The sequence below is a fragment of the Quercus lobata genome, chromosome 1, assembly GCF_001633185.2.
Source record: "Quercus lobata isolate SW786 chromosome 1, ValleyOak3.0 Primary Assembly, whole genome shotgun sequence".
Lineage (NCBI taxonomy): Eukaryota > Viridiplantae > Streptophyta > Magnoliopsida > Fagales > Fagaceae > Quercus > Quercus lobata.
Window position 1 is genome coordinate 16,556,886 of NC_044904.1, and position 16,243 is coordinate 16,573,128.

The 16,243-nt window shown below is 30.2% G+C and overlaps 1 protein-coding gene across 2 annotated transcripts; it reads left to right on the forward strand.

Annotated features, from left to right (window-relative positions):
* The first annotated feature begins 64 nt into the window (after positions 1–64).
* Positions 65–15,355, forward strand: LOC115981196 (serine carboxypeptidase-like 16). 2 transcript variants are annotated; one of them, XM_031103373.1, is made up of 14 exons: positions 65–275; positions 7,214–7,359; positions 8,829–8,905; positions 9,018–9,140; positions 10,075–10,126; positions 11,463–11,500; positions 12,016–12,117; positions 12,896–12,982; positions 13,458–13,613; positions 13,693–13,764; positions 13,852–13,970; positions 14,577–14,690; positions 14,840–14,894; positions 14,993–15,355. In XM_031103373.1, the coding sequence occupies exons 1-14, from the start codon at positions 145–147 to the stop codon at positions 15,074–15,076; spliced, it is 1,356 nt and encodes a 451-aa protein (XP_030959233.1). In that variant the 5' UTR covers positions 65–144; the 3' UTR covers positions 15,077–15,355. The 2 variants fall into 2 exon arrangements, with proteins under 2 accessions (XP_030959233.1, XP_030959225.1); XM_031103365.1 differs by having other exon boundaries at positions 66–275; positions 10,075–10,177.
* Positions 15,356–16,243: the final 888 nt, after the last annotated feature.

The window sequence follows — 16,243 nt, forward strand, 5'->3', positions numbered from 1 at the left end:
AAGCATGATATTGACCACACAGGAAGTTATTCACGATTGGCATTAAACCATTTTACGTTCGTAATATTATATATATGTGCCAGTACGCTGAAACATGAAGTGAACAATTTGGAGAATTATCTATATTATATAGAGCTCATTGCTATGGGAATTACTTGGATTTGCTCATATCTGCTTCTTCTAATTTTGTTCAATTCTAGCTTTGCCACTTCTCGTTCCATAGTCAAGACTCTACCAGGTTTTGATGGCGATCTCCCATTCAAGCTGGAAACTGGGTTAGTTAACTTAATAATTCACTTTTCTAACTTATATGCTGTAACTTTTATTTGCTAGTTTTTTTTTTTTTTTTAAGAAATCATGTTCAATTATCTTCTACAGTGTTTAGTTAATATATTATTAGTTACTAATGCTTTTTAATTAGAGAACTATTTTTATTGGTAAATCTAGTTAATTCAACTAATAAAGTATTTTTTATTGTCGAATAAAAAATCTGGATTAATTATACCTATACAAAAACTAATTTGTGTCTTTGTACGATAATGAAGAGTAATCATCATAAAGCAAACAATATAAATTAAAATCCTATCCTCTTTCAAAAAATATATATCTAACAACTATGCCATCAAACTGTTGTTTTTCTAAAGAAAAATATTATGTCCACAATACTTTTATAACATGTCATAAGTGATATATTTTTACAGGTAATTTTATTGTACCTCTCATTTTTTTGGGGGTACAGTACCCACTAGTAAGCAACCTGCTATACCAAGTTACTAAATTCTCACATTTAACGATTTTATCCTCATATTGTGCAGTTTCAACATCACATATGACAGTTCTTTTGTCATATTTGGTGGTTCTCTTATTTTTTCTCACATTTGATGATTCTATTTGTCACATTGTGTAGTTTTAACAAATTTGACAGTTCTTTCGTCACATTTAGTTGTCCCCCTTTTTTTTCCCATATTTGACAGTTCCATCCTCACATTGTACAATTCCAACATCACATTTGATAGTACTTTTATCACATTTGGCAATTCTCTTATTTTTTTCTCACATTTAATGGTTTCATCCTCACATTGTGCAGTACCAAACATCACATGTGACTGTATTTTTGTCACATTCGATGGTTCCTTTATTTTTTTTTCTCACATTTGATGGTTCTATCCTCACATTGTGCCGTTCAAATATCACATGTGACTGTTTTTTTGTCACATTTGGTGATCATTTTTTTTTTCCTCACATTTGATGGTTCTATTGTCACATTCAGTTGTACCAACATAATATTTGACAGTACTTTTGTCACATTTAGTAGTTCCCTTTTTTTTTCTTCATATTTGACGGTTTCATCATCACATTGTGCAGTACTAACATCACATTTAACTGTACTCTTGTCACATTTGATGCTTCCTTTATTTTTTTTCTCACATTTGATGATTTTATCATCACATTTGGTAGTACCAACATAACATTTGACAACACTTTTGTCACATTTGGTGGTTCCTTTTTTTTCTCTCACATTTAACAATTCTATCCTCATATTGTGTAGTACCAACATCACATGTGACTGTACTCTTGTCACATTCAGTGGTTCATTTATTTTTTTTCTCACATTTGATGATTCGATTGTCATATTAGGCAGTACCAACATCACGTCTGACTATACTTTTGTCACATTCGATGGTACCCTATTTTTTTCCTCACTTTTAACAGTTTCTTTATTACATTGGGCAATACCAACATCACATGTGACCATACTTTTGTCATATTTAATGGTTCTTTTTTTTAAATTTTTTTATGCACATTTGACAGTTCCATCATCACATTAAACTATACCAACATTACAAATGGGCGTAGCCAACCCAACCCAACCCCATCAAATTACTTAATAATCGACAAATATATATAACAAAAATACTCCTAAAATCTCTAAAATTTCTGAAATTCCCTTAAATATACTAAAATTACCAAAATGCATCCTAACACTTAAAAATTACCCCCCCAAAAATCTCAAAAATTATTGGGATATCCTTAAAACCTAAAAAATGACCAAAATGACCCTAAAACCTAAAAAATGACTGAAATACCCTCTAAACCTAAAAAATAATTGAAATACCCTTAGATACTAAAAAATGACATAAATGACCGTGAAACCTAAAAAATGATTGTAATGACCTTTTAACTTAAAAAGTGACAGTAATGCCCTTAGAACCTAAAAAACGACCGAAACACCCATAGAACCTTAAAGGTGATCGAAATAACTCTTAAACCTTAAAAAAATTTGAAATATCCTTGAAACCTATAAAATGACCAAAATACCCCCCGAAACCCTCAACAATTACCGAAATACCCTTAGCACCTAAAAAATGATAAAAATACCCTTAGAACCTAAAAAATGACCGAAATTACCCTAAAGCATAAAAAATTATCGAAATACCCTTGAAACCTAAAAAATGACCTAAATTCCCCAAAACCGAAAAATCAACCAAAATACCCTTGAAACCTAAAAAAAGATAAAGGAAATACCCCCAAAACCTAAAAATTACCAAAATACTTTTGAAACCTAAAAAATGAGCGAAATACTCTGAAACCTAAAAATGATCAAAATACCACTAAAACCTAAAAATGACCAAAATACCCCAAAACATAAAATTAAAAAAAAAAAAAAATCAAAATACATGCTTAACTCATATCAAATGTTTTTCCTTTGTTTTGGTTTTTGAACTTTGAAGCTTGCATACTACTTGATATTTTTGGAGCTCGTTGAATTGACTGTAAACTCCTTTTTCTTTGAGTAAATTTTACTAATTTAATAAAATAATTTTTTTAGGAATGAAATTGTAACAATCGATGATTCACTTATTTGTTTTCTCACATTTGATGGTTCTATTGTCACAATAGGCAATACCAACATCACATATTACTTTACTTTTGCCACATTCAACGGTTCATTTTTTTTTTCTCACATTTGATAGTTCCATTGTCACATTAGGTAGTATCAACATCACATATGACTGTACTTTTATCATATTCGGTTATACCCTAATTTGTTTCTCACATTTAACAATTCCATCGTTACATTAGACAGTATCAACATCACACATGACCTAAATATGCTTAGAACCTAAAAAATGACCTAAAAGACTCTAAACCAAAAAAAATGACTGAAATGACCTTGTAACATAAAAATTTATTGAAATACCCTTAGAACCTAAAAAAGATCATAATGCACTTGAAACCTAAAAAAATGACTGAAATACCCATAAAACCTTTAAAATGATCGAAATGACCCTGAAACCTTGAAATTTTTTGCAATACCCTAGAAACCTATAAAATGACCAAAATACCTCATAAAACTTGAAAATGACCAAAATATCCCCCAAACCCTCACCAATTACCATAATACTCTTAGAACCTAAAAAATGATTAAAATACTCTTAAAACCTAAACAATGACCAAATGACCCTAAAAACTAAAAATGACTGAAAGAACAAAAGAAAAAGACCATAATGCCCTCGATACCTATAGAATGTTTGAAATACCCTTAAAAGCTTAAAAATGATCAAAGTTCAATGTTACATTGATGGTTTCCCTTTCTACTTCTTATTTGTTTGTTTGTTTGTTTGTTTTTTTAAGGTTAAATGAAATTACTAAGATAGTTAGCTTTAAATGAAATTTCAATACTAAACATTTCAATAAATTAAAAATGACCTTCTGGTAACACTCTTATAATATTTATTTTTTAAAAATCTAATAAAAGTTTGATTATTTACTTCTACTAATTTTTATTTCTATTTATTCACACTCTTACTTCTACTCTCCATCAACAATTTTTGACAACCCCAATATTTAATGTAATGAACAATTTTTTTTGGAAGCCAACATCAAATCTCACGTTCAAAACCACTAAATTTTCCAATTTGAACTCCAATCAGACCTGCACAAAATGAAATTTCAATGTTCAAATAGATACATGCTTAACTCATATCTAATGGTTTTTTTTTTTTTTAACTGCCTACATCTCAGTAAATCCCTTATAGTAGCATTTTAAGATATAACATATACCAAAAATTAATAGTTTCAATGGAAATGTTATAGTTTAACTTTTAACACACAGATGAAGTCTACACATGAATGAATTAAATTTCGCCATTGAATCAAGTTTTGCCAATAACTTTCATTTTTTTTTTTTTTTTTTTTGGCTAAAAACGCTATAATATCACATTAGAATCTATACCATTGTAGCTCAATTTTTCCAAGAACTAATACTTTATAACAACTAAAAGTAATTTGCTCTTTCATAAGTTGTATATGCTTAACAACCAAGTCCGCAAATATCATGTCAATGGATGGCTTCCACCTTGTCCTTGAACGTTCCAACTTTGCTTGATGAATGACTCCACTCAGTCCACTGTCCATATACAAGTGTAGAAAATGTATTAGAAATCAATAATATGACAATTAACATAAAAGTACAAAAACTGAGGTGCTAAAAAGCTAAGATATTTAGGTCTACAACATATGGAGTAGTAAGATTCCAAGGGGATAATAAATTTAGCAGATTGAAAATTGGGGATGAAAAATATTTGATGAATTAACTCTCCCAAGACTACAAATCTAGGATAATAAACCAAGAACTAGTGTACGACAAACTACAATTAGACTGATTATTATTATTAACCAGATGTTAATAATCAAACCCTACAGGCTGTTCACATGAAAAGATTTTGGATAACTAGGCTAGCTAGAACTTGACATGTTAGGAAGAGAAGCCTTAAAAGATTTTGGATAACAGGGCTGGTTCTAGAAGCAGTTTTCACAGAATAATTACATTGGTGTAAAATAATAAGGCAAAGAAAAAGGGATGCCATCAACATTATATATGTGTAAAAAAAAAAACCTCAGGAAAACCTCATGAATAATAGTTATTATATATGTTTAGAGATTCTAAAATAAATTTATTTGTAGCCAAATAAAGAAAAAATAACAAGCAAAAAATGTAGTCATAATTTTGGTACAAAGTTACATCAGTACAGTTTATTTTGCAGGGCTGTATATGGAATGCTTGGATCTCTTAAGTCGACCAAATATATAAGCTTGCTTCTCTATTGCACATATGTGGAACAATGATATAACTTTATATTGTAGAATACAATTCAACAATGAAAGGAGTGTGTTGTTTTTTGTAAATTAGAAGAATGAGATGTTAACTGGTTAAATTGGTTTAAAAGTAAGAAGAGAGGAAAGGGAAGAGTGATGAAAATATATTTATATTTTTGTTTAGATTGGGTACTGCTCTCAATTTTCATAAACTTAAATTAAGATTTGAGATACTTCCATTAGTTTGACAAAATATGATCAAGAACTAGAGTTATTGAGTATTTACATAGAACATGAAGTGTGTAGAACACGAAGTTTTATATTGGATGATTAATGATTATAAATTTGCATTATAAGTTCTAGGTTACTAGGACTCTGCCTGCCTCCCCTACTACAGTTCTCTCTCACTCAACACCAATTGATGGTCTAGTGTGGAAAAAAATAATAAGATATTGGTGTTCTTTATCAACAAAGTCTAGTTAACTATAACTATAAATCTATAATTGAAGTGAAATTGGTGTTCTTACCACCAAGTTGATTGAAAAAAATAAATTCATGGATGGGCCACCAAACCTTGATCAACTAGCCAATTTGGCGACATAGCATAACAAAGATTTTTTTTTTTTTAATAAAGAATTTTTATTCAGTTGTGCCTTTTGGCATTATATATTTAGGAGTATATATCATATATTACTGTGTCTGAAAGCAGAAAATAATTTCCGTGGATGACTTAAAAACTAAAATAATCAAAATTTCAAAATCAATTAGAATGAGGAGGCAGGGAATCGAAAGGTATGTGCCAAAGTTATATATTGATATATAACAACCAAAACTCAAACAAAACAACAATAGCATAAACCCACAAAATTTAGAGACAAAAATATAAACCCATATCAATGTATAATCCTAAGTAGAGAGAGAACTTGAAGATTGTGGGTGGCGCTGCCGAGCTAAGGTTGTGGGTGTGCAAGACAAGAGTAGCAAAGAGAATGGCTGGAACTGGAGTGTATAACCCTGTTCCTTCTCATGTGGGTAGGGTTTTGTTTAGCAGCTGTCTGGGTTCTTATGGTTGGATTGGAAGAGAAGAAGTTAGAGAGGCAGAAACCTAGAAGAAGATCAGATAGAGCGTAAACACAAGAAAAAAGCATAGAGAAATTTGATTTGTTATTTTCTTTTCTTTCTTGTTTTTTTCTTTTAGTTTATATATATTACTTGCTTAACCGGTAACTAGTATCTTTTAAAATTAAATGATTGGTCAAGATCAAAATAGTATTAAATTAATGGTTCAGATTTAGATGGGTACCGTACCCACCAAAAAAAAGGGAGTATGGTAGAATGACCCTATTTTTACAGGTTGTTACTGCCTTATTAATGGCTAAAAAAGTAATTTTAGTGGTAGATTTGAATTATAACTAACAGCAACTTACCACTTATAATTTATTGTGAAAATGTTGTAAACATATCACTTCTCTTTTCTAATAACCATCTTTATTCAAACATTTACCATCTCACCAATAAAAGTTTATAACGGATGCCCTTGGGCAGTGGTTAACAATCTATTTTAAGAAAGTTTTAACATAATTTTTATGGGAAATGAAAAAAAAAACTGTCAAATTAATTAATTAATTTTTCATTTTTTCCCATAAAAAATTTCTTTAAATGGATTGTTAACCATTATCCTAAAAGCATCCATTAGCATTTTTCTTCATAATATTAGATTTTAAGATTTTTCAAATATATTAAATATATGAATTTTTAGATTAGTATTAGATTGTAAATCATATTATATTAATATAAAATCCGGCATAAATAGGCACCAAGAGAGCATTTATTAATTCCACACTAGTTACTTTTTGTCTCAGATTTATTTTAAAAAATGCAACTTTTAGTTTTTTGAAAATATGACGGTTTTTAGCTTTTTGTTTTACCTTATGCAAATAAGTTATTGGAAGTAAACAATTCTTAAACAGTCACAGTATAATATTTTATTAGGATCATGTTGTAACTTAAACCTAAATTATTCTTTTTCTTATATATATCTCTGTGTGCGCATGTGATTATCATTTAAAGATTTCATATAGTGATCTCAATGATTGAAGATTTTGTTGTGCAGCTACGTAGGTGTGGGTGAAATGGATGATGTGCAGTTGTTTTACTATTTTGTTGAGTCTCAAAGAGAACCTTCAAGTGATCCACTCCTAGTTTGGCTTACTGGAGGGCCCGGTTGTTCTTCTTTCAGTCCATTCTTCTATGCAAACGGTAAAATTTTAATTTGTTATTTAGTGCTCACTACTCAAGGATTTTTTTTTTTTAATTTTTTTTTTTTTGCTACTCAAGGATTAACAATGAGATTAATAACCATGATATAAATTTGACTATTTTAGCAACAATCATGTTTGCTTTCAAATTTCAACAACTACTAAGATAAAAAATATCTGTAATTAAGAATCAAATAATAGACTCATGTTAACGGATACACTTAAAGCATTTATTAATAGGTTATTTTGAGAAAGTTTTGATACTACTTTTATGGAAAATATAAAAAATTATTAAAAAAAAAGTTACTTTTCTATTTTCTTATAAAAACTTTCTAAAATTATTTAATAAATCAATCCATTTGGTTTGGTGGATGGAAAAAAATAGGAAAGAAAATGGGTGGGAAAAAAAATGGTATTTTAGAGTGTTTGACAAGAGAAGAAAATGGAAAGAAAAATTAGTGAGGTCGTGTTTTCTCCCAGCTCCCACAAAAAATGCAATCTCCCCAATTTTGGGAGAAACTTGAGATTAAAAAAGTCCCACTTGGAAAGACCAAATTGCCCCCTTGCACTGTGCAACGTTCACTTTCACTTTATCCTATTCTTTTTTTCTTTTCTTTTTTCCACTCTTTCTTTTTTCCTTTTGTCATTTTCTGTTACTTTTTGTGCTTTTTTTTTTTTACCCGCTATTCATCTGTTTTTTCTTTCATTTTTTTTCCTTGTTTCTTTTGGATTTTTGTACTCTCTATTTTAATGAAATGCACATCCATACACTATTTTTTTAATAATTTTTTTTTAATCTAATATGAGCATGATAGTAAATTTATACAAATCACATTTTCTCATCTTCTATTTTTCTTCTTAACTAAACAAAAAAGTTTTCAATTTTTCCACTTTTCCACTCCCCCTAATTAAACACAAATGAGAAAAAAACTTCTTTTCCATTATTTCAACTAAACGGATCCTTAGGGTATTTTTTAACATAGCATTTGGAATTGGACCTTTTTTTTTTGGTAAATAAACAACTTCTCTTAAATAAATTAAAAAAACTATTTGTTCTCAACTTGAGATGAATTTTGGACTTTAATAGTATGTCATTTTTGGGTGAGTTTTTAATCTCTCCACTTTTCCACTCCCCCTAACCAAACACAAATGAGGAGAAAAAATATTTTTTATCCTCTAATTTTTTCATTCTTTCAACCAAACAAATCTAAAGAGTACTTTTTTTTTTTTTTTTTTTTTTAACTTTTTCCTCTTAACTATCTATTAATTAGAGCCACCCCTATAGCATTCGGAACAGGACTTTTTGTTTTTTGGTAAATAAATGACTTTTCATAAAAATTATTGTTCTCAACTTGCGGGTGAGTTTTGGATTTTAATAGCATGTGATTTCCGGATGAGTTTCCTTAATTATTGTCATTATTAGTACTTTAGAGTATTGTTCTCAACTTGCCTCTATTCATACATGTGTAGGACCATTATCTTTTGATTATATATTTTCTGAAAGACGGCTACCCACACTTCATTTGAACTCGGACACTTGGACAAAGGTGTGAAACTTCTGGCCTCTAATACATGATTGATCATTCCTATGAAAAATTATTGGTACTATAGACTATACACTTTATAACTTTGTTCAATTTAATGTGATCAAATTTTCAGCGCCTTAACATATTGTACATAGATGCACCGGTTGGCACTGGATTTTCTTATTCGAAAAGCTATGAGGGCTACTATTCGGACGACCAAAAATCAGTAGCAAATCTTTATAATTTTCTGCAAAAGGTGTGACATAAGGGCTTTCTCATCGTATATTTGTTAATTAAAACCATTGACAGAAAACTTTTATATGAGCTACTAATAATCACACAAGATAATATTTATGTGGTTTAGCAATTTGTCTACATCTACATAAATGCAATGATTTTACTATTATGAAATTAAATACAATATCCTCTCAAGTTTATGCTTAACTTGAAATCCACACCAATTACAATAATATCTCTTTGGGAATAATATATATTCACTTGAAATCTTCAATCATACTTTGAATACAAAAACTACCCGTGGTTGTAGTACCCAAGTTATATCCTTAGAGAAAAACTCTAAATTAATCTTCTCTTGTGTTATCTCATGGCTAAAGAAAATCTATCTATCTTCTTTGCTCTCACACACACACACCTTTCTTTCTTTGACTGCTATTCTTTTCTTTTTCTTCACTCCAGCCAGAACTCTTCACCCTTACACTTTATGCGGCTGCCTCTGTGTGTGTATATATATATATTCCAAACCCTTCACCCGTTTGCTTCACTTATATATGCATGTCATTGTTTTCTCCTAATTCTATTAGGAATAGGAAACCTAGGCCATGCCCGTACAATTGGGCCTACACCGTGTGGGCTGGACTAAGTTGTTTTATACGTACACCTCAACAATCACAACTTGTTACCTAAAGTAAATTGTGAAAAAATTATGATTTTGTGTGTATCTAGCATTGCAAAGTTGAAAATCAACATGTAAACAAAATTAACTGGTGAATGACTACAACTCTAGAAGTGTGTTGGGGGCTAATTAAGAAACATCCAACTCTGCACGAGTGATCATGCTTGAAAAAAAAAATCACCGTGGCTACAAGTCTACAAGATTATATGGCAGTAAATAATATCACAAATATTGTCATATTTGATGATCGTCTTGTGTTTTTGGAATTGCCATGCAGTGGTTGATCGATCACCCCGAATTTGCAGAAAATCATCTTTACCTTGGTGGTGGTTCGTATTCTGGCATTCTTATTCCAGTCACAGTTCAAAAAATATATGATGGTAACACGCTAACATTTTTACATGACAATAACTATTAGCTCATGTAGAAAAAAAAAAAATATATATATATATATGTATATAATTTGTTTTTTGAGAAATAAAATACGTATATTTGAGTGTGTGCAATTATGCACGCTTAAGGGTCATCAAATAGCCCATGACCCATGGGCTGGCCCAATAACCCGCTAGCCCACCAGGCTAATGGGTAGCCCAGCCCGGTAATATTGAACCCCGTGGGCAGCCCAGTAGCCCAATGAGACAGGCTATGGGTTGGTTTCTTTACCCATGGGCGCCCGGTGGGCCGGCCCATTAGCCCAGCCCAGTAGCTCGACCCGTTAGCCTGACTCATTGCCCAAAATTTATAACAAAATAATTCGGGAGTTGGGTGGGTGAGGGATTGAACTTTAGACATTATAAAAACTTTAAAACCACACACCTAACCACTAAATACTTGGAATGATTGTGATACAATATGCATAATAAATATATATTTTGGTATTAGTCTAGTAACTTTGATTTTTAAAACAAAGTTACTAAGATGACTGTTGCCTTACCTCTGTGCCTCTGGAAAGAAAGTCATTCTTTCCTTTGATAAATTCCAATTCTTTCCTTACAAGTTACAATTATAGAAGAAATTCCTTAAAAAAATAAAAGCTTATCGTTGGTTGGAAGAAATTCTTTCCTTAATGAGTTGATATTTGATTCTTCATATATTTCCTTTAAGAATTGATATTTTATTCTTCAAATATTTCCTTTAAGAGTTGATATTTAATTCAATGTACTTATTTATTCTTATCAATAAAAGTTAATTAATCTTATTTTAGTACCTTTTTAAGAGGTATGTCTTAGTATTTTTTTTAATAGAATCTTTTTAGTAGATTTAATTGTTCAATTTGATAGTTTGTAATAATATATAATTATAATTTTTTTGGTTAAATTTTTATAACCCCATTGAAGACCTGTTAAAAATGCCCATGGATAGCCCATTAAACCCACCTCACTAGCCCAGCCCGCTAAAGCCCAAATGGGCATTGCCCATGGGTAGGGCCATGGGTTAGGGTTTTTCCATCCAACCCGGCCCGACCCAGCCCATTGACTAGTCAACAGCCCATTAAGCCCAGCCCATTAGACCCATGGGCCAAGTAAAAACGGGTCAGGCTGGCCCGGCCCGGCCCATTGACGAGGCCTATGCACGCTTTATGTTTATTTCTTCGTCAAGACCCAGTAATTAAATTGTTGTTTTCCACTTACTAAGACTGGTCTTTTTTGTTTTGTTGAATTGCAGCAAACGAAGCTGGGCACAAGCCACACTTTAATATCAAAGTACGAACTTCTGAAAATGATCTCTTCCTAGTTAATTTTTTCAAATTTTTCTAGATTAACAATGACACAGATCTACATGGTTTAGAATAATTTGAAAATATTAGGATAAACTTTGGTTCCAAATTTGTTTGGAGCTATATTTTTAAACTCATTATATGGTGATTTATAAAACTATTGACGTATATTGTTTAACCGAGTCATGTCACTAAAACTATACACAAATAATCTCTTTAATCACCATGTAATAGAATGAAGTGAGATGATTTCAGAAAAGTTTGGAGCCAAACTTTTTCCTTCTAGTTTACATTCATTAAAAAATAAAAAATTAAAAATAAAAAGGAAGGAAGAGATGAAGAAAATAATATGGAAAATTAATTGTTGTGAAATAATTCCATTGGATAACATATAACTTTAGCATTTTCTTAAATTTATCTTGTTTATAATTCAAACAAAGTATCACAACATTCTCTTTTGCTTATTAAGTATGACCATGAAATTATTGGAATTAATATCAGGGATACGTGCTCTCGAGCCCAAAGTCAGATTCATATCTTGATGCCAACTCAAAAGTTCCAACTGCTCATCGTTTGACTCTTATATCAGATGAACTTTATAAGGTTATTACTCTTCATTTGCTAGTTACATAAAATTTTAAAGTTCTATCTCATTTCCTCCCGATAGGGTTATTATTGTTCCTTTGCTAGTAATATATGAAGCCTTTAAAGTTCTCTATTTCATTGTCACCTTATTATTTCCAACACAGCTTAAGATTTAATGACGCATGAGAAAAACAATTATCATGCGCATAAACAGTGATTTTTCATGAAATAAATCTCTCTTTAAAAAAAAATATTATTATTAAAAAAAAAACCTTTTTAGCTATGTATATATATATATATATATATAGATGTTGTTACTTGTTAGCTAGTCTATCATGAATATCACATTTAGCACATTAATATCCTTGATTGACTGAAAAAAAAAATATATATATATATATATATATATTAATTGTTCTTGATTTTAGTCTAATCAAAGGATTCTCCTAATTAAATTAACTTTAATTCTTATACGTATCTTGTGTAAGGTTCAGTGTAAATAAATAATCATGAATAGTATGAGTTTTTTCTTTCTTTTATTTTACCAGATGCTTTTAAGGTTATAAAGACCAATGTCATTTTTCTTTATATCTCTCTCCACTCTTGAATTTTTTTTCCCACCTAATTCGCAAGTAAATGTTAGAACCACTAATATATAGTGCTGGATTCATAGAGTTACATGCGCTTAGCTTCTTGTTTACACAATATCTTATTATCTTATTTTCTCTAAAATTCATTTGTTAATTCATATTATATGAATTCTGAATTTTGATGTAATTTTATTTCCCTTTTCAAGTCGGCCAAAACAAGTTGCAAGGGTGATTATGTCAATATAGATCCAACCAACGAAGGATGTATGGCGGATGTTGAAGCTATAGATGAGGTCAGTTAACAAATGCTTTTGCCTTATAAAATTAAGAGTATATTGTAAATTATACCTTTTAAGTTTAGAGTTATTTTGATTTTTTTTTCATTTATGTTTGAAAATTTGAATTTCATCCCTAACTTTTTTGCTTAATGGGAATTTCATCCCTAACTTAAGCATACAATATTTTCCAAAATTGGTCCAATTATGCTATATCATTTAAGTATTTTCTTCACATGGACAAAACAACATCATTATTTAAAAAATTTTAATACATTAAAATTTAAAACTACATTGATTTAAGTTGATGTGGCATTTAACGGTCATTTCATCAACAAAATTAGATGAAAGAGACTGAAACAAAGTGGTATATATATAACACTAAGATAAAAATCCAAAATTGTAAACATAATGGGACAAAATGACCCTAAACTCAAGTTGTGTAACTTGCATCTTGTACCCATTGAGAATGAGTCACCATTTGATAGCGCAGTTACTCCGTGGAATAAACACAGCTCAAGTTCTAGAACCGGTATGTGCTAAGGGTTCTTTGAAAGCAGATAAAGTAGATTGGGATCAAAAAATTCTCATGAGTACTCCCAACTATTTCCTCCATTCATTGCCTCGAAATAGTGCATTTTGGTGTCGTGTAAGCCTCTCTCTCTCTCTCATTTGCTTCTAATCTTATTTTGGAAAGTATGTACATAACTGATTGGTTTACATTTTAGGATTACGAGCTTCTACTAGCTGAAATTTGGGCAAATAATCCAAGTGTTCGAGAAGCTCTTTATGTTAGGGAGGTACATAAAACTTATATATGTACAATGATACAATTAGATGCATGAGTTTTCATTTTGTAATTAACTGAGAACTTCATATGATGCTAGGGAACCAAAGGCTATTGGCATATGTGCAACTCCAGCCTAGCTTACACAAAGAATATTTTGAGTACTATTGATTACCATCAAAATCTCAGTAGAACCAACCTTCGAGCTCTCATATATTGGTATTAGCTCATAACTTCCTTTTGCAGTCACTTTTCCTTTTTTACAATATTTTGAAATTGCTGTGACACAAATTTATATACATAATTGAAAATGTTTGATAAATTCGGTCATACGAACATGTAATTCGGTTCAATTTACAATAACAGACTGTGAAGTCAAATAGTATCATTAAGCCAAGTTGTGAAGGACCCAACTCCTTAGCCAATGTCATGATTATTGATGAGTCATGTGAGATCTCTTAAGTTTCATATGTAGTACCGCCAAAGATCTAATGGAAATTAGAACATTAATTTTAGGTTAGGATACATATATGAGTATATATATTGATACATTTTAAGTGAAATTTTTTTGAATTATGAACATTTCTATTGAAAACTCTTAAAAAAATTATTTGTTGAAGAAATCATCAACCATATATGTTACAGTAATTACAGGTCAAGCAGTGCACTTGTGCATGTACATATGAAGTAACACAGAAATTGAAAATAAAATATAAGAGGTTTGTCATTGTTTGCAAGAGTCGTGTATATTACTGTTAGTATCATTATTTTTTTAATTACTTTATATTACCAGTAGCAATTAATCATATTTTTGATGTCTTATAGTGCTGATCTAGACATGTCAATACCACATATCGCTACCCAAGAAATGATAAGGTCTTTGAATTTGACTTTGGACGATTCATGGCGTGCATGGTTTGTTGATGCTCAAGTTGCAGGGTTAGTTTCTGGATTATTACCAACTTCAATTCTATGCAGTTTATGCTAACTTTTTCTTTCTTTCTTTTCTTTTCAACTTTGAGTTGTCTACTCTAAACTATGTTTACTAACTTCAAACGTGGAATTATATTGTTAATGATTTCATATAGATACACAGAGAGGTACAGAAATAATGATTTCTACATGACATACTCAAGTGTCAAGGTAAGGAAAAAAAAATCTTAATTTAGCTATTTTTCTTTTTCTAAATATGCACACAATTTTTTTTTAATGTTAATTGCGTCTTGATTCCAATAATGCAGGGAGCAGGTCATGTAGCCGAAGAGTACAAGCCTAAGGAGGTCGATGCCATGATTGATAGATGGCTCGCATATTATCCTCTCTAATTAATAATAATCACTTGATTGAGGGAGTAATTAATAGGTACTCTCATGAATGTAAGAGGAGAGAACTGCAAGATTTTAAGAAAACTTTATTTGGCCCACGTTTAAATGATAAATGAAAACTTATGTTTTAAGGATTTTATTTGTAAAAGACGTTATGGTGAATAACAATTTCTAAGTAACTCTCAATTGGTATAACCCCTTTGGTTATTAAACACATTGAAGTTACAAGTTTTAAACTCCTTGATAAAAGGAGGTTATAGAACAAATCTTAATTTAAAAGGTTCCTAATCTTGCCTATGTATATAACCTGTCTCTATCAAAAGGAAATGTGTAAAATAAAGGTCATAGACTAGAAGACAACTTTTATATACACTATCATATAGTGAGTCTTATTTTTCTTTAAGCACTTAAACAACTATAACTAGAGGTATGTTTTTGTTTGTTTTGTTTCCGTTGCATGCTCTAAATTTTATCTTACACTATGTTGTTTAGTGATTTTAGTTAGAGAAATTTTTATTATTTTCATTGGTAGTTACATTGTATGTATTTGTTTTCATAACATGTGCGACTCAAGGATTTTGTTTTCTCTAATCTTAAATTGTCCATGTATAGTATTTTACAATATGCTAATGTGGACTAGTGAGTAATTTGACTAAAATACATGCCAAGGCACTTAAAGTGTTCATAAATTTGATTTTGATTTTGATATTCATCAAGTGCTCATCCAAGTATATATGTTTGTTTCCTAGATATAAAATCTTAATTATTTGGAAAATAATTTGTAACAGAATGGTGGCTCATATGACAAACATGCCTCAATAATTTGTACAATTTTCAATTGTAAATTGCTTTAGAGACAATTTTTTGGGGATTAATATATTTGGCATGATAATACAAATGATCCTTATATTTTGGAAACCATAACTTTTTACAATAAATTATGGGGATAAATGTGTTGCATGTAAGTTTGCAATTATTTCATAAAGTTTATTGTTACATTTGAGATTTGGATCATTGAAGAGAAGAATGTGTTTAATTAAGTGCATTTTAGGTTTCTTTGCACTTATCATATTGTGAAATATTATTTAATGTCATCTTGGAGTGCATACTGTCATGATCAATATTAGGATTGATTGATCTTTATGATGAATATCAAAATGACTTAGG

Coding starts and splice junctions, on each gene's coding strand:
- LOC115981196 (XM_031103365.1), top strand. CDS start 145: ATGGGAATTACTTGGATTTGCTCATATCTGCTTCTTCTAATTTTGTTC. Junction 9,141..10,074: donor TTTATAATTTTCTGCAAAAG/GTGTGACATAAG, acceptor ATTGCCATGCAG/TGGTTGATCGATCACCCCGA. Junction 13,765..13,851: donor AAGCTCTTTATGTTAGGGAG/GTACATAAAACT, acceptor ATATGATGCTAG/GGAACCAAAGGCTATTGGCA.